General features: G+C 34.0%; 1 protein-coding gene across 1 annotated transcript in view; it reads right to left on the reverse strand.

Moving 5' to 3' along the window:
* Nucleotides 1-762: 762 nt before the first annotated feature.
* LRP1B (LDL receptor related protein 1B) overlaps nucleotides 763-21015 on the reverse strand; it is a 1839752-nt gene continuing 1819499 nt past the window's right edge. Inside the window, exons 87-90 of the mRNA XM_045868938.3 lie at nucleotides 16365-16441; nucleotides 9061-9151; nucleotides 7538-7682; nucleotides 763-2449 (exon numbers count right to left, since the gene is read on the reverse strand). Of these exons, the coding sequence (XP_045724894.2) occupies nucleotides 2309-2449; nucleotides 7538-7682; nucleotides 9061-9151; nucleotides 16365-16441 (454 nt within the window). The 3' untranslated portion in view covers nucleotides 763-2308. The remainder of the gene's footprint in view (nucleotides 2450-7537; nucleotides 7683-9060; nucleotides 9152-16364; nucleotides 16442-21015) is intronic.

The following is a 21015-nucleotide window of genomic DNA, read 5'->3' on the forward strand; positions in this document are numbered from 1 at the left end:
TCAGTTACATTTGTAAAGCTCTGATATAAAAAGGCCACTTTACATAATATAACTCAATGATAGCTCCAGTAAATCAGAGCCTCCTGTATTTCCTTCTCCAGGCTGATACTCCAGGTCGGTATACCGATAACCATTCCACTTACAAAATAATGCCTAAATAGCATCTCATGCAATCTGAGTTTTCCATAAAGTACACTTTCTGAGAATGGGAAAGGCAGGAAGAGCTTTGGTTTATTTCAACACAATTGTCACACTACTGTGTCTATAACCTACCTCTCTTTCTACTGCAATATAAGAATCCATAATAAGCAATGTAAGATGGGGGAAAAATATGAAGCAAGGAAAATGTTTCTGCTCCAAGAAGAGAGAAAATGCTTTCTCTATTGTGCTTTTAAAAGTGATGCAATGAAATCAATCTAACCCAGAAAATATGCTCTAAGGATATAACAAAAATTACGTCTCATGTTTACTAAAATAGTTTCCTAGGGATATTACAGTCCACAAATAAAAGAATTTTCTTAGTTTTAAAAACTACCCAACACAAGTTCTTAAATATGTAGAATTTCATTTAAATAAGTCAGCCAACAATTTTTTATAAAGTATTTAACACTTCATTGTAGAAACATAGGCAAAATGATTATTATAACCAAATGAAAAATACTGTTCAATTTAAAAAATGTACTTAAACAAGAACCTGAAAAAGTTTATGATATGCATAACATTGTTCAAGCAAAATTGCACTAGTATTACATAAATCAATAGTTTATAAAGGCCTCAATATGGCAAAGTTTAGAAATAGGTAGTATGCATGCACATAGTACAACAAAAAGTCTCTTTATAAAACAGCAGTTTTTTTTTTTTTTTTTTTTAATGCTTGTACAAAGGGATAAAGAGCAACCACAAACATATTTCATCTGTTAGGTTAATACATTATGACAGCTAAAAGTCAGTCATGTCTATCAGAGGAACAAAAAGCCCTCCATACCTTGTGAATAAATCTTTTGTGCCTTTAAAGATATCTGTATAAAAATGCTATCCTTTTTTATACAACTTAAATAAATCGTACTTATTTCAGTCAAAATTTGAAAACAAACAAACAAACAAGTGAATGGGGTCCATGTGTTTTGCATAACCAAAAGAAACCAGAGTACCAGAGTAACTGGTCAGCATTTATACTCTCCACCTTTGATTATGGACAGATAATTGTTCTTCTATATCCTGGAAAGTCCTTTAAGAATATATTTTGAATAGGGCAAATATTGGATTAGTCATACTGTATATTGAAACTCTTTACCAACTACTCTATACTATAACGGTTGTTTTGCCTCTTCCTCCTGACCTAGCAAAGAGAATGCATTCACATAATTGAAATTCTGTCATCAATTTGTGTGCTTATGTATTATTGTTCAGTGTTCTGCGTGGTAAGGGGTTGGGTTAATCTTCCACAAAATGCACATGACTAGGAAGAACTTCCTAAGGCATACGTACCCAATGCCCTGTTGTGCTCTAGGCTGGCTATTTACCTCAGGACTGAGGGAGAACAAAAGGTCTTATCCCATAGCAAGTGTGGTCTTTCCACTTATGGTTATATTTTTGCTATGTTCTACCACCTAAATACAACTATTGTTTACAGGGTGTATATGTTTAGTATATCACATAGAGTCCACTAAATTTTGGCAAATGTGGTTGTAGGTATTCATGCAAATTATTAATTGTATATATTTTTAAAAGTTTTTCCTCAAAATTTTCATCTATCACTTGGCAATCTAAGGCTAATTTCAAAGCAGGTGATGCTGGAATTGTGAGGGCTAGATATTTTCAGCAGTCTGAATCAATCTTAATGTGCACAAACAAGAGAGTTGACCATTCAATCATTCTTCCATCAGTTTAAATGGAAAAGTAAAATGACATTGTATTACAGCTTTCAGACCATATAATGAAAAAGTGCAGAGATTCTCTTTGTTGATTAAGTAGAACCAAAAAAGTTCATATAAAATAGATTGCTCATATTCACACTACAAAGGAATATGTTGTTTTTAATTTTTAACAAATCCAAAGGTGAATCATATCAGCAGCATTGTTGTAAATTGTATTGTAGTGCAGTTCTTTTTCATAAAAATACCATACAAATGGTCAATCAATAGTCATCAGCAAAAAGTAAAACCCAGAAAACTCAGAAAACGATTAACCAGGAGAAAGATAAAGAAGGAGGTAATGCTGATGCCAAAACAAGTATAATACTGTTGGAATATACAAAAGTAATCCTTATATTTTATACATTTATACAGCATATAAAAGGTATCACTGATTATGCCACTGTCTCTCTTATCCCAATTTCTATTTTCTTTGGAAGCAGTTCTTTCCTTTCATCAACACTTCCTAAGGAGTTTCGACAGTTTTGCCCATCCATATATAGTTTTGCATACACCGGATTGGAGTAATTTGTTGGCTGAAGGAGAAAAAAAAAAAATAGAGAAATTCAATTTTTATCATCAATTCTGACCACATTAGTTATTTTCTAGGATGTCTATCTTTCAATGTGAACCACATTTATATGCAACACATTTAATTTTCTAAATAGTAATTACATAAATGTAATTGAAATTCTGTTTACAGGCTTTAGTTGACTTTTGTGCGGTATTGGATAAAAACATAATTGTACGTTTTTCAGGTAACTGGTGAATCTAAGTGGAGCTTTGACATAAAAGTAAAAGCCCGAGGATATCTTTGTGAAGACAGTATTCACTGAGATTACTTAAAAGCATAAAACATTAAACCAAATCATCTTATTTCCAGTCCGTGTGCTTGCCACCTTATCGCCAGAGCAGTGGCAGGAAATATGTGTTTACAGAAAGTCATCTAATTGCTTGAGGCTTATAATTTTTTCAATATGAAGTTAAAAACAGGAAAACAAAGAAAATAATAGTAAAATACATTGGTGGAATAGACTTTAAAATAAAGACAATATTTTTGCTTCAAACAAGTTATATGTATTTATTATTGTAAATACTTTCGGACTCTTCCAAGGATTTGAAGTTCATAGTTAGCGTAATTTTCATAGATACCTAGAGCACTTTGAAGTAGAATCGAGACATGCAGAAGTGATCTCTTCCAGTTGAAAACATGCAATGTTTATCATTTTATTAATTGTAACTTAACCCAAGAAGTTACTGCCTAGTTTTTGTTTAGTTTTGTTTTTGTCTTCCCAAATGCAGAACACTAAATCTTAGTTCTGACAAAGAAACATATAATCTTTGAGCCATGCAAATGAGACAAACATGATAAAAAATGAGAATGAAAAACAGCTGATGTGAGAGAGGTACAAAGGAGAACATACTCATCCCCAGGAATCTTTATACCCTTATTTTTATCCCTCTTCCATCTACCATAAACCATGTAACTTAAGACTGAGTACCTTCCTCTAGAAACTAGTTACTTAATAAAAAAAAAATTTTTAAGAGGGGTCTCATTAGACCATTTCTAATTTCTCAATATGATGCCACATTTTGTAGTATATTTTTATTTAAGTGGACATCAAACTTGTAAATACTAAACAAAATATCTTAATAGGAAATGAATAAAACCAAACATGAATTTAAGTTTAAATTTTTCAGTTTAAATTTTTGGCTAGAGATTTCTAAGAATAGCAAAAACTCATTTTTATTGTTAAAGTGCTGTGACATTTTCAAAATCAGCAGAAGAGATATTTCTACTTACTAGCTTGTCTAAAATGATAACATGTTTTCTTTGTAATCTTGCATAAGCGGGACATCTAACATAAGCCTCAGGTTTTAATACTGTTTTGAAATCTCTTGTTAATTAAAAACTCAATTCAAGACATCCCTTATCTAAGTCCAGCCATCATCTTTCATTGCGAGGGGTTCTGTGATGGAATGGATATGGAATAATGAATTTTCTTCTCTCACCCCAGCAGTTAGTGGTCCTTTCAAATCAGAGTTTAGGTAGATGGGAGGCGCTGTGTGCGGAAGCTTGAAAGCACTGGACCCTCCCCCTATATACCTGGCCTGTATGTAAACAGAGAATTTTAGTTTCCGATCTAATATCATGGAACGATTTTCATTGACATAAACTCATATTAAGTCATAAAAATAGCATAAAAATAGCATAAAAATACTCATTAGCCCTGGGGCACAAACAGTGTGTTCATCGTAGCTTTAATAGATTAAGAAAAAAATATAAATATTGGATCTGTGCTTCTTAAGTAGACATTTCTGTTATGTACAGCTTACTGATAGACACGCCATGCATCAAGACACCTCCATACATTTCCATTTATTTAACTTCATCCTTCCCAAAGAAATCCTATCTTTGCTAACTACTCTGTGAAAAATATACTAGACTCCCCCACTTAAGGTTTTGTCCCTTTGAAAAGTTCTGACAGTAGCCCATTTTGAACACTCAAATATCTGACTGCTTCTTTTTATTTATTTATTTATTCATGAGAGTCAGAGAGAGAGAGAGAGAGAGACAGAGGCAGAGGGAGAAGCAGGCTTCCCGCAGAGCAGGGAGCCCGATGCGGGACTCGATCCCACGATCCCGGGATCATGACCTGAGCCGAAGGCAGACGCGTAACCATCTGAGCCACCCAGGCGCCCCTGACTGCTTCTAATTAAAGATTCATCACCACTCTATATTTAAAAAAATTTAAAAGTGTTACATTAAAAAAAAAAAATCTGGGGGCGCCTGAGTGGCTCAGTCGTTAAGCGTCTGCCTTCGGCTCGGGTCATGATCCCAGGGTCCTGGGATCGAGCCCCGCATCGGGCTCCCTGCTCCGCGGGAAGCCTGCTTCTCCCTCTCCCACTCCCCCGCATGTGTTCCCTCTCTCGCTGTATCTCTCTCTGTCAAATAGATAAATAAAACCTTTAAAAATAAAATAAAATAAAATCTTAAAAAAAAAATCTGTATTTTGGAAATTTGACTCTCCAAATGAATTACTAATTAAACTAGTTCACTAAGTCTCCGTGCAAGAACACTGACTTTAGATTTTCTTGGGTTTAAGGGCAGAATTAGCCAATCTGGTACAGTCATATTCGGGATAGAGTACTTATTAGTGACCCCAAATGGGGGAAAAAACTAGGCAAAAATTTGAAGACCATAAAAAATTAATGTACAAATTTGAAGTAAATTAAAGGTGAGTTGAAAAAAAAATAACTATCAACTCTTAACAATGAATAATCACAAAGTTGGGGATAAGGGCAAGGGTCTCAGAAAAAGATTTTTTTTTTTTTTTTAAAGATTTTATTTATTTATTTATTTGACAGAGACAGCGAGAGAGGGAACACAAGCAGGGGGAATGGGAGAGGGAGAAGCAGGCTTCCCACCAAGCAGGGAGCCCCATGCGGGACTCGATCCCAGGACCCTGGGATCATGACCTGAGCTGAAGGCAGTCGCTTAACCAACTGAGCCACCCAGGCGCCCCTAGAAAAAGATTTTAAATATAAAATCAGGTCAATATTGCCTCTTCATTTTCCCCCATAAGGACCTCATTGAAAAAATATTGAAAATAATCTAAGTAAAATTTGAGATGAATTTCGAGATAAAACCAGTAAATACTAATTTCCTTTTTTTGAAATCTTCAAACTGTTCTGTGATTGCCTCCATAGTCAAATCTTTTTTATTAACTTTACTTACTGTTTCAGTTATTTTGACTAGAAGATATGATTGAAGTATAAATTTTATCCATTTTGAAAATAATGAAAATGCTCTATAAAATCCTTTTCGTGTGTGATGCAATTTTCATTTGATCACATCATGACTATATCAAACCATCATAACTCAGCAAATACTCTATGAAAAACATTTGGTCATTAAGGTTGCTTCGGTGTGGTCCTCTTCTTTCTAAAATTGTTTATACCTATTAGGACTAGTTGTGTCTCTCGCAGTTACTTCTTAGGCAGTAATTCATATTTACATTTCAAAAATCAGAAGCAAGCTAGACTCAGCCATCTAAGTCACATTAATGTAATTTTGGTCAATCAGTCAGCAAATTGGTAAATAAATATTTATTGAATGTTATGTGCAAAGTACATTAAAAGTATATCTGAGGGGCACTGAAGCATAGTTTTATCTTCCTAGAGTAAATGTGGAAAAAATTTTAAATGGAGTACTAAAAAGCTATTTTCTTTAAGTAACCCAAATTGGCTTAATTCTATCACTAGAAATAAAAATGATGAGGAAAATGAGAACTCTCCTTATGAAAAGTGTATAAAGTATGTCCTCATCAGTTCATATTATACTTACAATGTACTTTCTCCTAAGAAAAATTCAAAGAATATGAGAAGTCTATTATTTATCTTCTTCATAGATAAATTATGAAATAACAATGTGCATAATATATAGAGTCTTCCATTTTTAAGTAGAAAACACTGAAACTTAGGTTTCTAGGATTTATTTCATGAACAATTTCAAATGTAGGAGTTAATTAGTGAATTAATGATTAATAATAAGTATAAATTTACTTCTAATTAGGAAAAAAGTCACTACAATATCCTCTGATAGTGTAAAAATTTATACACACACTAATAATTGATTCCTTTTCAGAGAAATAAATATTTGACCATCGATTTCAGGCTCAGATAGTCTGGCCATGGATTCAGAACTAGCCTGAATGTATGGGACCCTATTCAACATCTTTGGGAACAGCTGTTGCTATGAGCGCAAACCCATTTGGACATAGATGGTGATTATTTACAATGTAAAGGTGCATTTTGGACAAAGCATCTTTAGTATATCAGAAAATAAATTAGCTATTCAATAAATGAATGAGTAAGCTAAGAAAAATCATTCCGTAATAGCAAATTGATGTTCTTAACTCACAGTAGAATAGTCTATCATTACCGTACAAAATATGAAGATAATACAGTGTAGTGAATCTTTGCAAGTTTACTTTATCTGGATAATTGTATCATTTATCTATTTCTCTTAAAAGCTGCTAACCTGAGCATACAATGATAAGAATAGAAACTTTACCAAAAGAGTTAGATTTTTAGGCTGTGTGTATCAACAACATGACTCAAATCGATAGGAAGGCTATTATAGTAGAAAAATATTTTTCAAAAGTAATTTGATTACAAACAAATCCAAGGGCACAGCTTAGCTGAATCAATGAAACACTACTGGAAATAAAATACTTATTTTGACAATGAAGTACTGCACTCTTTTTATTATTAAAAAATAAATCAGACAGTATTTTTATGCTAGGCTGTATATTTAGATATGCCAACATTTCAACACATTTGAGTAAAACATTATTTTAAGTAAACTATACATGTTTATAAACTCAATGAATGAATACGTATGTATTTTCCAAAACATGTTATCTTAACTTCATGCTTTAAGTGAATGCAAGCCATAATTTTATTTTTTTCTTTAAAAGAGACTATAACATTCAATGCATCCTAAAGTTCTTCACTGTAACTTCAGATAAAAAGAAATGCTGATAAAATTCAGGACTATATTACAGATAAATGACTCAGGAATGTTAGTGCTTACTGTCCATCATCTTAAAACATATTACCTTTGTTGCATCTATCATAAAACCAGGATCTAAAAGACCTCCATCGTTGTGATCATGATCCACCTCATACATGTTATAAGATGGATTCCCAATTTCTACATTGATTCCTCCGTTGATAATAGGCTGTCTTCTAATAGTTTTTGTCCTAGGATATGTGAACATTAACACTTACGTTAGTGTAAGTGTAAACTGTCTCAATATTCCAATCATGATACATAGAGCTATCATATTTGTAGGTTTACTGACTTACTTTAACATAACTCACAGAGTTCATAAATAAAAGTGCATTAAAAATATTTATCAAGTCATAGAAGAACCAAAAAAGTCTTAATGTGATAAGTTAGTTATTTCCCCAAATTACTTAGATTTGACAGCAAAAAATGCACTTGGAACATATTCCTCTTAAATAGCTGATACGTTAGTTGAAACTGAATATTCACTAATTCGTTATTTCTTAAATTAACCTTTACCCTTTATTTCTGAAAACTATGACTAAAAAGTAGTGATAAAGAATCTTTGAAATAAATTGTTTTCTTTTTTTTTTGTTTAATTTATTTATTTGACAGAAAGAGAGAGAGAGAGAGCAGAAACGGGGGGAGGGGCAGAGGGAGAGGGAGAAGCAGGCTTCCCACTGAGCAGGGACTCAATCCCAGGACCCCAGGATCATGACCTGAGCTGAAGGCAGATGCTTAACCAACTGAGCCACCCAGGCACCCATGAAATAGATTGTTTTCAATCCCCAAGTCATCCTTTTTTAAAAAACTGACTCACAGACACTTGGTTCCAGATAATAACCCTACAGACAACCTACTCCTTCCAGATCTCTATAACTGCATATTCACATAAATTGAAAAATCACACTTCCAGGAATATATAACATAAACCAATGCAGAATTTGTGAATGAAATGCACAAGTTGTGATACATAATACATATTCAGTATCATTGTACTGATATTACTAATCTTACACATTAAGATAATAGGATGCACTTCAGAGACTCTTGCTGTTTCATGGAAAAACTACCAAAAATGTAAAATTCTACTGAAATTTTAATTAATATGTGCCCTTGTTAGTTTTGTTAGAATATATAAACGGAGCCATTCCATCAACATAACAAGGGAGACAAGAGTTCTGAATTATACTCACTTTAAAATGAAATAGAAGGATAAAATAGTTCGAAAACAAGATTTTGCAGTTGGAATAACTAAATCATGTTTTTAAGAATTAAAAAAATTAAGGGCGCCTGGGTGGCTCAGTTGGTTAAGCGACTGCCTTCAGCTCAGGTCATGATCCTGGAGTCCCAGGATCGAGTCCCACATCGGGCTCCCTGCTCAGCAGGGAGTCTGCTTTTCCCTCTGACCCTCTTCCCTCTGGTGCTATCTCTCATTCTCTCTCTCAAATAAATAAATAAAATCTTTTAAAAAAAAAAAGAATTAAAAAAATTAAAAGGAAAAACACTACGTTTTTGTAACTCTGTATGTAATTTATTTACCGACCTTTTGTCTAAACCATTGAATCTTACCTTCTTTTTCTTTTACAAAGCACTAAACCAATTACTAAGGTGGTTATCAAAATCACCAGGAGGACTAGCGGCACAATGATAGCGATGCTTCCTGAAAAAGAAATGCATGAATAGGTGAACACATAAATAAAGTGATTTAAAGAGTGATATAACTGAATACTTTACTATACCAAATCATTTGACCATTGATGTAATGAAAAGTAAGGCTCAGGCCAAATGTCTATATTCTTAGTTCATAACTCTGTTACTGAAAAATCACTCTCCTATTAAATACTTGATCTGCTGGAAATGTTTCTTTAGATATCTTTCATTTATGTGTTGCAGTTAAATACCTTGAGGTTAGAAATGCTGATTTCTTTGTCAGTCTGAGTCTGATTCTCACTATACACATTTACTTGCAATGATGTAAGTAAGTACATGTTGGTAACTTATTGTAAATCAATGGTGACTGAACACACATTTACATAGTTCCACTGGCTACAATCCCACCTTTACTTTTGTTCCTTTAGCTATAAATATTCTCTGTCAGTGAGTAATTGTGGCAAATGCAGCCTGGTCAAATAGAAGGACATCAGAGTTGGATTCAGATAGACAGAGCCTGAATATCACTTCCACGACTTACTTAGAATAAGCCCTTGGATAGGTTATTTCAAACATGAGGCTCATGCTCCTCACCAATAAAACAGAGACAAGGAGACCTACTACACAGGGCTATTAATTTGGTTCAACAGAATAGGGGGGTGGGGAGGCAAAGGGGATTCTCTTTCTTAAGTTCCATTCCAGAATAATTTCAGCAAAATAAACCTGAGGGTTTGGCTTATATTATAAATGTCCATTTTCACATTTTTCCATGTATTTACAAAAATTATCTTAGGTTGTATCACTTATCTTCAAAATGGAATAGAAGATCTATGGAAGAGATCTCCAAGAGTGGTCAGAGAAACTGGGTCTTAGTTTTTATGCATCTGAGCATAGGGGAGAAACAAAATGGAGGAGAACCTGTATTTCTGCCTTGGCAATAAGAGCATCCATTCCACCACCTCCCCCCGGCCCCCGCAGAGGAAGGAGAGAATACCCCTTTGCTGGTAATGTGATCTACAGGAGAATACACCTACAGTTATGTCATGCAGGAAGAGAACTGAGAAGGTTGCTTAATAACAAGAGAGTATTAAGTAGTTCTATCAAGTCCCTAATGTTAACTTTTCCAACAGATAAATATCTAGTGCCTATGACACAAAGACTTTTGTCCCTTTAGAATAAGCATCTGGTTGATTCTGTTGAGTCAGCAAAAAACTAAAGCAAGTGAACCTCAAAACTAATTGAAATATTTTGTGGGGATCTTGAATGGCTCAAGAATGAAATATTAGGAATTAGTAAGTATATAAACTTTCCTCTGCAAATACACATGCATGTAAAAATACTGTGGTAGAAATGAATGGTAATATTTAGCATAATAAGCAGCTCCTAAGGGTTACAAAATAGTAATACAGATCAGTTTTGACAGAAGTTTAGACAGAAGATATCTGTGTGACATAGTCCATACTGGAGATTGCTTACCAAAATACCAAAAAGCCTTTATTAAGGAAATATCATGTATAAAATAATCTTCTAATTTGGAACTTTAAAAATCATTTGTTTAAAATAACCAAATAACTACCTTTTCCATGCAAGAAAAAAAAAAGGGACTTGCCTTATTTAGTCAGTTTCTAAAATGTAAAGCTCATTCTATTATTTCGTGTTTTTACCAGGACTATACAACTTAGCGAGTTTGATATTATATTACCTTCTTGGTTTGGGGAAAGTGAACCTTATATGAATGTGTAATTTATTAGTAATTAAAGAAAGTAGAGAATCTGGCACCTTGGATAGTAATTAACATTTATTCACAAATTTTTAAATACCAGTGAACAGCTTGGTCTCTTCATAAACTATGACTTCAACTGACTGATCATGACTTTATAAATACCCCTACTTCATTATTTTTCTTTTTTCCCCGAAAATTTGTGGTAAATTGATAGATATAAAATACCAATTCTGGTCTTAGGGTATATAGTTACTTTCCCTTCACTGCCAATTGTATATTATTAAAAAAAAAAGATTTTATTTGTTCTATATAGTTTCTTTTATTCTTATATAAGGTAGAAATGCTGTTATGTATACATGCTAAAAAACTTACCAATCTCCATCTTTTTCTTTCTCCCATCTGTAATGGCAATTCCAGTTCCTTACATTGCAGCACTTTAAGAGCCTAGACTTCTAAATTGTTTATATAACCAATTAAGGTAACTGCAATAATGCTTAGGATAGCCAATAAATAATGCAGGTGGCAATTGGGCAAGTTTTTAAAATTGGATTTTATAAAATTTTTATATCAAATGGAACAATTGGTAACAACATATATTTTTAAAAGAATTAGAAGACAGATATTTATCAAAATAAGTAGAATATATAGCAGTAAATATATTTTAACATATATCAATCAAAGGTTACTGCAGGTGATTTTTTTTTAGCTTTAACTTATTGGTGGATTGTTTAAACTGATTTTTTAAAAAGATTTTATTTATTATTTGACAGAGAGAGAGAGTGAGCACAAGCAGGGGAAGCAGCAGGCAGAGGGAGAAGCAGGCTTCCCGCTGAGCAAGGAGCCCGATGCTAGACTCAATCCCAGGACCTGGGATCATGACTTGAGCCAAAGGAAGACGCTTAACTGACTGAGCCACCCAGGTGCCCCTAAACTGATATTTAAAAAAGCACGTTCTGTACTTACTAAAGATGGAGAGGATATCTTGACATCTTGATAAACTTGTCACATAAAATCCAAGTCTTTCTTTGCAACATTGTTCTGAAGCCTCATTACACAATACTTTTCTGTTAGAAGGGACGGTGTTATCAAATTGTTAGGTTGAAGAGACCCTTCCGCTGGGAGAGGCAGGAAAGCTCAGCAGTTGAGATTATAGACTGTGGAGCCAGGCTGTCTTTGTCCAAACCTCAGCTTACTAGCAACGTATCCTTGGGCAAATTAATTATCTTTGTCTCAGTTCACACATCCATAAAATGAGAGTCATCATTAATATGACCTCATAGTAATGTAAATAGGATTGTTTATCATGTAGAAAATATAACATACATGTTTATTAAATACTTAAAAATATATATTGCCATAGCACTATGCTTGAGTAGGGGAAGGTGGTGAGATCATTTTGGGACATGCTGAACTTGAGCTTCCCATGGAATACAGATGATATAGACATTGCCATAGATATGGATATAGCAATTGTGCAATGGGATCTATGTCTCAAACTCAGGAGACAAACCAGGATCAGAATAGAAATGTAGGGGTAATCAACATAGAGTTGGTAAGTGAGGTCAAGAATTATGGACCACCATGAAGAGTGTGTATAGTGTAAGTGGAGAATGCGTTGCCCAGAAGAGACAGGGAAAACATATCTCACAAAGAAGAAAGTTGCTTCAAGAGGTAAGAAAGGAACCAGAAAAATTCAGTGTCGGGCGCCTGGGTGGCTCAGTTGGTTAAGTGACTGCCTTCGGCTCAGGTCATGATCCCGGAATCCCCGGATCGAGTCCCACATCGGGCTCCCTGCTCGGTGGGGAGTCTGCTTCTCCCTCTGACCCTCCCCCTCTCATGCTCTCTGTCTCCCATTCTCTCTCTCAGATAAATAAATAAAATCTTAAAAAAAAAAAAAAAAGAAAAATTCAGTGTCATGGAAGTCAGAGGAAGAGGACCTTTGTTTATTGGTTGAATTTATAGTGGAAAAATATAAATATTAAACATGCCATTACAATGAATCTCTTTTGATATGTTGCTATGTATTCTGCTCTTAAATTCATGTTCACATATATGCATAAATGTGAATGTAGATATGTTTTTGTGATTAGGATGTTTTCTCTTAAGCATTGTGATGAACTGTAATTTTAAAAGTCATCAAGAAAATATCCTCACTTTGTGTCACTCTCCCTCTTGTCCCCTGATGCCAGCACACTGGCCTTTCAAGACCTTGAGCATCTCGAACTCTTTCCTGTTCCAGCGTTTTTGTACCTACTGTCCCTTGTGTTTGAAATACCTTCAGCCTCTTCTCTTTCTAATCCTTCAAATCTCAGCTTCTGTATCATCACTCAGAGAAATCACTCCTGACCTCAGTTCTCACCTGCTATTCTCTATTTTTGCTTCTTTTTGTTTTTTTGCCTACTTCACAGAACCAATCAAAACTTATTTTATAAATCTGCACGTTTACTCATTTGTTTGCTTCCTTGCTTTATTGCTGTTTACCCTTCTATAACCTCAGCTTCAAACAAGAGGCACTGTCTCACTCACTGACTTGTCTCTGGGATCTCATTCAGTACTTGACACTTAGTTGAGGCTTGATAAATATTTGCTTTGGGAGAATTAGGACAAAAGCATTATTTTGTTGCATGTTTCAGTTATCTCTCTGTATTTGCAAATTATTGGTTCCTTGGTATCACATAATTAGTGTTTTTTTTCTATTTTAAAACAAGATGGCATAAAAGAGATAAGGGCAAAATAGGAGAAGAGGAAACAACTCCCTAACAGATATCACATCTCTGTTGTCACTGTACTAAAATATAGCATCTCAATATTACTGCCTCACAAATGCTGAGTATATTCTTATCCTCTTTAATTTTAGCAAATATGAACAGCATAATTCAAACATTGAGCATTCACTCCCTTAGAACTTTAGGTAAAATTTAAATAGAAGTACCCAAGGAATATTTTATCATATTTAATTTAAAACTGTTCAAAATAACTTCAGAAGAGTCAGACTAGCTTTTTTTTAAGTGGAACCTCAGAGAACATGCTAGGATAATAGATCTGTTTAATTCCACAGGCTGATCTCTTGGATACTTTAAACAGCAACGACCAGAAAACATCAGTATGAGTACTCAGAGATGATTAAGAAAGTTGTGCATCAATTAGAAAGGTAAATCTCCATGCCAGCTGACAGTAGTCAGGCCAACAGAAGCAGTGTATTCTTTATTATTCCAAGGTCTGATGATCAAGGAATGCTTCATTGTTAATGGAAATGCAGATCTGAACATTGCTAAAGTATCTATCTTTCTCACTGGGCAGATGATTTCTCTCCAAGTTTGGGGAACATTTGACAACCATTCAAAACTACTGGGCTTTACCTTAGGTAGGATTAGTTTAACTACCTTTTTTCCTTCTTCCAGAGTTATTGAGGCAAGTTGCTCTAAGCATAAATGTCTGATGATAAGTGCCTTTTAATAGTATCATTATGTGGTCAACTTTGCTCAAATTTAAGAAAATTTGACATTTACATAGCTAATAGCCCTTTCAGTGTGCATCGATACTTCCATTAAACTTAATGACTTTAAATTAGTGATGGGAGGAAGGACATCAGAATCTTTGGGAAAAAGGTTACAAATACTTGCAACTCTTCTGTTTGATAGTCTTTATTTTAGAACTGCTGTATGTAATTAGAGGCATTTGCCTTATAATGGAGCTTTTTGCCCCTGCAAATAATTGGAGACACCACCCTCCAATAAAAACATCTGTTGTTCCCGTCCCCCAAACCATTTCCAAACACCAAACTTTCCCTTGAGAGTGGAACTTACATAAAATTTGAAAATTCAATTGATGTGCTACTTTGTTTTTTCACGGAGTTTATCAATACTTAAAATTGTTTTTGACTCTTTAAAAAGCTATATATCTCATTTATCTTAGATAATGGAGAAATCACCAAAATAAAAGGCTAAGTCTCCACAATTGTCAACTTATAAATTCAGTGTGTTCTATAGGTTGGTAACCTGAAATGCATTTTTCATTTAAAAACAATGCTATTAATGACTGTTGAGTTTGGAACTGGTTCACAAAATCATATGTAAATTAGTGTGCCTCCAGAACAATTATAGGTAGTGTGGATATGAGCCCTAGATCCTGGGAAGAGAGAATAAGAAGTTTGTTTTTTTTTTTTTCTTCTTCTCCTTTTGCAATATCAAATTAGGCAAGGTATATTTTGCCTCTTCTACTAACTTTTATGAACCAATTCCTCAAATCCTAGTGCTCTATTCCTACAACAATGTGCGCATAGTTTTCCTAAGGCCTTTTCCCTTTCCTTCCCTAAGGACAACACACAAATTCCAGGGTAAGCCCCAAACACTCTATGATCAAAGATTACTCATCTCATCTCTGTACATCTAGGCTATTTACTCTAGATCTATTTGCCATTTTTCAAAACGCTCATGCTTATTGGCCCAAATTAATCTCTAAATGGTGGGACTTTGGACAGTGTTGCTTGAAGGATCTTAAGCAGTGACAGAGAAACTATTTGGGCAGGAGCAACAAACAAGTAGATCAGCAAACACTGAGATCCGGTATGTAGGGTACAAAAAATTGCATACTTTGACTTCGAGAGTGCCTTTCCTTTTTCACAAACTCCATAGTATGTTTTTTTGTTTTCATGAAAATGTTTTTCACCAGCAGTGATGGACTAGAGGAAAATTGCTAAGGTAAACAGTTATCCATCAGTGATATTATTTTTGTTCTTCAAGGATATATTTACCCACTTGATAGATATTACATACTTCAAAAGTTCTCCATTCATAATAATATTAATGACAATATGTGTGAATTGGGAAACTTTATTTTTGACTTTCATTTTGAAAATCTTTATAAAATCCTTTAAACTTGTTAAAAATATACACATAGACAAACAATGATGATGTAGATGGACTTTCCTATCAGTGACCTGTCCTAAGACTACAGCTGCACAAAAAAAGATTTGCAAAATCTTTGAGCTATATTTTAATACACTTCAAAACCAATACTTTGAAGACAAAGAAGCAATAAATCAACCATGATCCTTATTAAGATTTGCTTGTTAATATACTTTTCTTTAAGACTAACAGTCAAGTCTGCTTTACAACAACATACTGAAATGCAATTTAAGAAAATACACTTTGCTCTAATTAAAACATTTTTTTCCTGGAGCATTTTCATATCCATTGTGATATTTGCAGTCTTGGTAGCTGATGTACATTTCCCCAGAAAAGGTTATGCTAGGTTTGCAGATGTGCATTCTGAAAACTGCCAGAGTTTGAACTCTTGCTGCCTGAAAGAGCACGTGAATGCTGGATCCTGTCACCAGGTGAGCTCAGTGCTCCAGCTTTTCTAAAACACCTGGATTGCAGTGCATTTCCTGCAAAATTCTACGAAGGAGATTTTCCAAGACTCAAGTCCCCTAGTAATGGCATAAAAAATCATTTCTGTACCATATAGAACACCCAAGATGTTCACCTGAGTTACTTACTTGTGTTAATATGATCAGACTTGCTGCTCTTTGGGGCTGGTCTCTCACATTGTGTACCTGACCAGTTGGTGGAGCATCTAGAAAAAAAAAAAAAGAAAAAAAAAAAAAGAAAAAAAAAAAAGAAAGAAAAATTGGGTTCATAACAAAACTCACAAATCTGCTAATGTAGTAACTTCAACCAAATGAAATGGAGAAGCCAGCCATCACAGATTCATAACTATTAGGTAGAGAGTTCTGCCAATGTTCTGTGTATTGCCAGTATGCTGAGGGTAACTTCAACTGGACTTAACTTGTTGAAATACTTTTTTAAAATTTAGGTTTATAGTAATTTTCCTTATCCTATGTTAAATCTTAAATTTAGCTTATTTTATAGCAAAACTGAAATCTTAATTAAGACTTGGGAATTAAGAAGTACTGAAAATTATAAGTAGCCATGATAAAAACTGAGTTTGCCTGTCAAGCAAATCCATCCTTATTAAGTTTCTGGGATTTTTCCCCCTGTCTTGCTCTATGTCCAAGGTGTAATTAACCATTGAACAGCAAATGGTCATCTGTCTCATCGAGCTGCAGAATTTTTACTCTTCTAATCACAGATAGGGAAATGCAGTCAATTCCCATTTAAAATCATACTTTTATTCCTATGGAATCAAGACAATGTGCCCAAGTTTTTAGTGGGAGAAGTTGTCTTCCCCATGTAGGTACCATGACACTATGATGAGAAGTCTAGCAGAGGATGAAAACAATAGATCTGATTAAAATCTTTTATTTAAACATAAATCTCAGCCATATAATTAGCTGGATACATCAAAATAAATGCTGGAATGGCTTTAGCTATGTTTAAATAATGCCTATTGGCTAACACAAGATGCCTCTGTGCATCTGTCAGAGGAAATCCACAGAGAGACCATTTAATTGGCTTCAGTTCTTATTTAAAATGATTGTCAAATGCCACCATATTAAGAATAGTTGCACACAATAAAAGAACAGCTTCCAGAACCATTCCAAATAGATTTCTCTGGGCATGGTGGCCAAACTAAATAACTGCAATTTCTAGGTTTCTGCCAGTTCTGTCATAGCCAATTCAGATAGCTGAAGCTGTTGTTGGAACTAGGCTTTGGTGATGCCATGTGAATTATCTGGGATACTCGTGAGGACAGTGTTGGCTCTCCTAACACATGGGCGAAATCTTATAAAATCATCATTACTGAAAAACTCAAATCATGAAAACAAAAATTTATTTCATTAAAGCATATATTAATGTCAGCATAATTGACAATAATGTTATAATTCAAGAATATAGGTATTTGATTAATAATGATATTGTAAAAGTATGAGTATGGATTATGGTTTAAATGAAAATTAATATATTATTAGGGCATTATTTATGCATCGTCTTACCTTTTTTTTAGATTCTTTATAAAAAGCTTACATATGTATTTCCTATACACATTTACTATATACCATAATGCAATAAATCACTAAAATAGATAAATAAATTTTAAGACCAGGTCAGTGACTCTGTCTACATTCCTGAAGTGAGGTAATGGAATGAGCACATTTTCACATAATTATAATAAAGTGGACAATGGATAAAATCACTGATTTTTAAAAACAATTTTCCCTCAGTTGTGGTTTTGCAGATGAATGATCTAGAAAATTGTTCCAATTCTTTACAGTTTCTAATTCTTGACACAGTCCACCGATAATTCAAAAATAAGGTGTTTAGGATGATCTAGTAAATATGTTGTTGGAGTGAATTCTGATTATTGCAAAATTCTTTTTTTTTATATATAGCTTTACGTTTGTCAAATCTTCCTGAGGATGTTTTACATATTCCAATGGGGAAAAAAAAACAATACTGATTGCTTAATAATTTTATTATAGTGCTTATGTATAGAAGGCTATTTTTGTGCTGGCATATTGAATTACTGATTAAAATATAAAAATTGGCTCTTTACATTACCTACTTTGATAAACAAACCAAACCAAACCAAAAGACACCTAAATCAGGGCTCATTTTAAATAAGAGGAATGACCTGAGATACACTTTATTATGTTATTACTAGAGATAAGAACCTCTGGGCTCATCATTACACTGAGATGCTGAGAAGTCAAAAAATGGAACTGCTCAGAGTTGGGAGGATTAAATGCTAATTGACCAGATTATGTTCTGACATGAACATCATGTATCCTGAGTACTTTAGGAAGTTATGAAAAATACGGCTTTATAACTCCAGAAGAGGAAAGAGAGATATTTAAACAAAGAAGATAAGGATAGTGTGATTCTTAATTCCAAACTCTGGAATTATTTAGGTAGGACAGGTGGTATTTGTTAACAGTACCGAGTATCTATTTTATCCATAGCTTGGAACCCAGTATTTATGATGGATAAAAGAAATCACCTGCTCATGGTAATAAAGCTCTCTTCTTTTAAATTGTGGAACCACATTTAAATTCTTAATCTTCAGGGAATATTTTACTTATTACATACTAGAAATAGCTCTCAACGACTGTGCAGGAGAAATAATTAATTTTAACAGTTATACATCTTAATCGCCTGATGATCACCTTGCAATTTTCCCTATACTCCTTATAAAGCAATGTTTTATGGCCAAAGATAAAATATGTTCCACTGTTCTACATTTGTTATAGTTTTAAAAAATAATCTCTTTTGAGATATTAAATCAAATAGAAATCGTTATTCTTGTTGCCTACCTTACTACCTTACAAAATGACTACTTAAGGCATTTGCTGCTCCATGAGTTCTTCTTCCAGTGGTTGATTTAAGACCAAGTATTTTTACCATCTTTATAGGAATTCATAAATCTTCATACTCTGAGTAGACTACAGTGGTCAAAGCCATTAATGGCAGGGCATTTAGGAATCAGAATGTCTGAAGATCATCAAAATTTCCTGTCCAATTCCTCACTGAATCATTTGCATTATCATGCTGACTATAATATCCCTGGCATCTGTCTCTTTTTCATTATTCCTCAAGCAAAATCCACAGTCCATGCCCTGGTCATTTTTAATCTGTACTGGTGCAATCCACTGCTTCCTGCTAGTCATCCTCAGACAATTGTGTGGTGCAGAGGGAGGGAATATCCAAGCAGACTCCTGCTGAATGCAGAGCCCAGCACGAGGCCCTATCTCACAAGGCATGATATTATGGTCTGAGCAGAAACCAAGATTTGGATGTTTAACTGACTGAGCCACTCAGCAACCCCCCCCCCCCTTTTATTTCTTACCAGCACAAACACCTCTATGTCATTCCTTTTACACTTATTCTATAGGGTATTTCTTACTATCCTTAACCTTAGGACAATAAAAATCACCTTCTTTTTCTTATTTTTTTTTTTAAAGATTTTGTTTATTTATTTAAGACAGAGAATGAGAGACAGAGAGCATGAGAGGGAGGAGGGTCAGAGGGAGAAGCAGACTCCCTGCCGAGCAGGGAGCCCGATGCGGGACTCGATCCCGGGACTCCAGGATCATGACCTGAGCCGAAGGCAGTCGCTTAACCAACTGAGCCACCCAGGCGCCCACCTTCTTTTTCTTATATGTTTATCACTATGACAGTCTGAATTATCTAACTTTTTAAATACTTTGGTGAATTTTAACTAGGTATTGTTGGAATACGGATACAGAAAGAGAGAAAGAGGTAGAGAGAGACTTATTTATTTAAACTATCTTTTATCCTTCTTTTTTCCCATCATCATATAAAGATATTGTGTCAGGCAGGTTTTTTTTTTTTTATCATTTTATTTTTTTTCCCATCATGATAAATGTACTGTTAAATGCCCATCCTCTATTTCTCCCATCGTCCCACCAACCTGCCCTCTGGTAACCATCAGTTTGTTCTCTGTCATTAAGAGTCTGTTTCTTGGTTTGTCTCCTCTCTTTTTTTCTTTGCTCATTTGTTTTGTTTCTTAAATACCACACGAGTGAGATCATATGGTATCTGTCTTGCTCTGACTGACTTCTTTCACTTAGCATTATACTGTCTATGTTGTTGCAAATGGCAAGATTTCATTCTTTTTTTTATGGCTCCTAACAGTTTCTTGAAGTCAATAGCTGCCTGGTAAAGCTTTACAGATTTCACACTGTTTTTGACTTCTTCCCTTCTCTCTAAGGCTATTGGCATTAAAAAAAAAAAAAAAAAAAAAAAAAAGATTATTTACTGCTGCATTGTTTTCTTAATCTTATTCTTCCCCTTTCATTATAGCTATATGTATAAAAGTCTTAATTATGACATTTTATATTTCATTTATGTTCTACATTAGTATGATTAGCAAACTGAAAAAAATGCTAAAATTGAAATTTTAGAGTCCCAAATACCAGAGATTTTCATTAAGCAGCTTGAAGTTTGGGCCAGAAATCTTTATTTTAGTGAAGTGATTCTGATGCAAGTAATTCACAAATCACACTTCAAGAAATATTTGAGACAAATTATTATTATAGTCCCACAGACCTTGTTCTTATATCAAACATTATTTGATTTTTTAAAAAGTTTTTATGATGAAAATAATAATATGCATGCCCAGAATGATTGTTCAAAAAATTAAATTATATTGGTAGAAGTTCTTTACATAGAGTACTAGAAAGCTGAATGGGTTTTTGATTTCGGTAACTAATTCTCATCTGAATGTTA

The sequence above is a fragment of the Mirounga angustirostris genome, unplaced genomic scaffold (genome assembly GCF_029215605.1).
Source record: "Mirounga angustirostris isolate CCGP_5_RB_7025 unplaced genomic scaffold, mMirAng1.0.hap1 SCAF_3, whole genome shotgun sequence".
NCBI lineage: Eukaryota > Metazoa > Chordata > Mammalia > Carnivora > Phocidae > Mirounga > Mirounga angustirostris.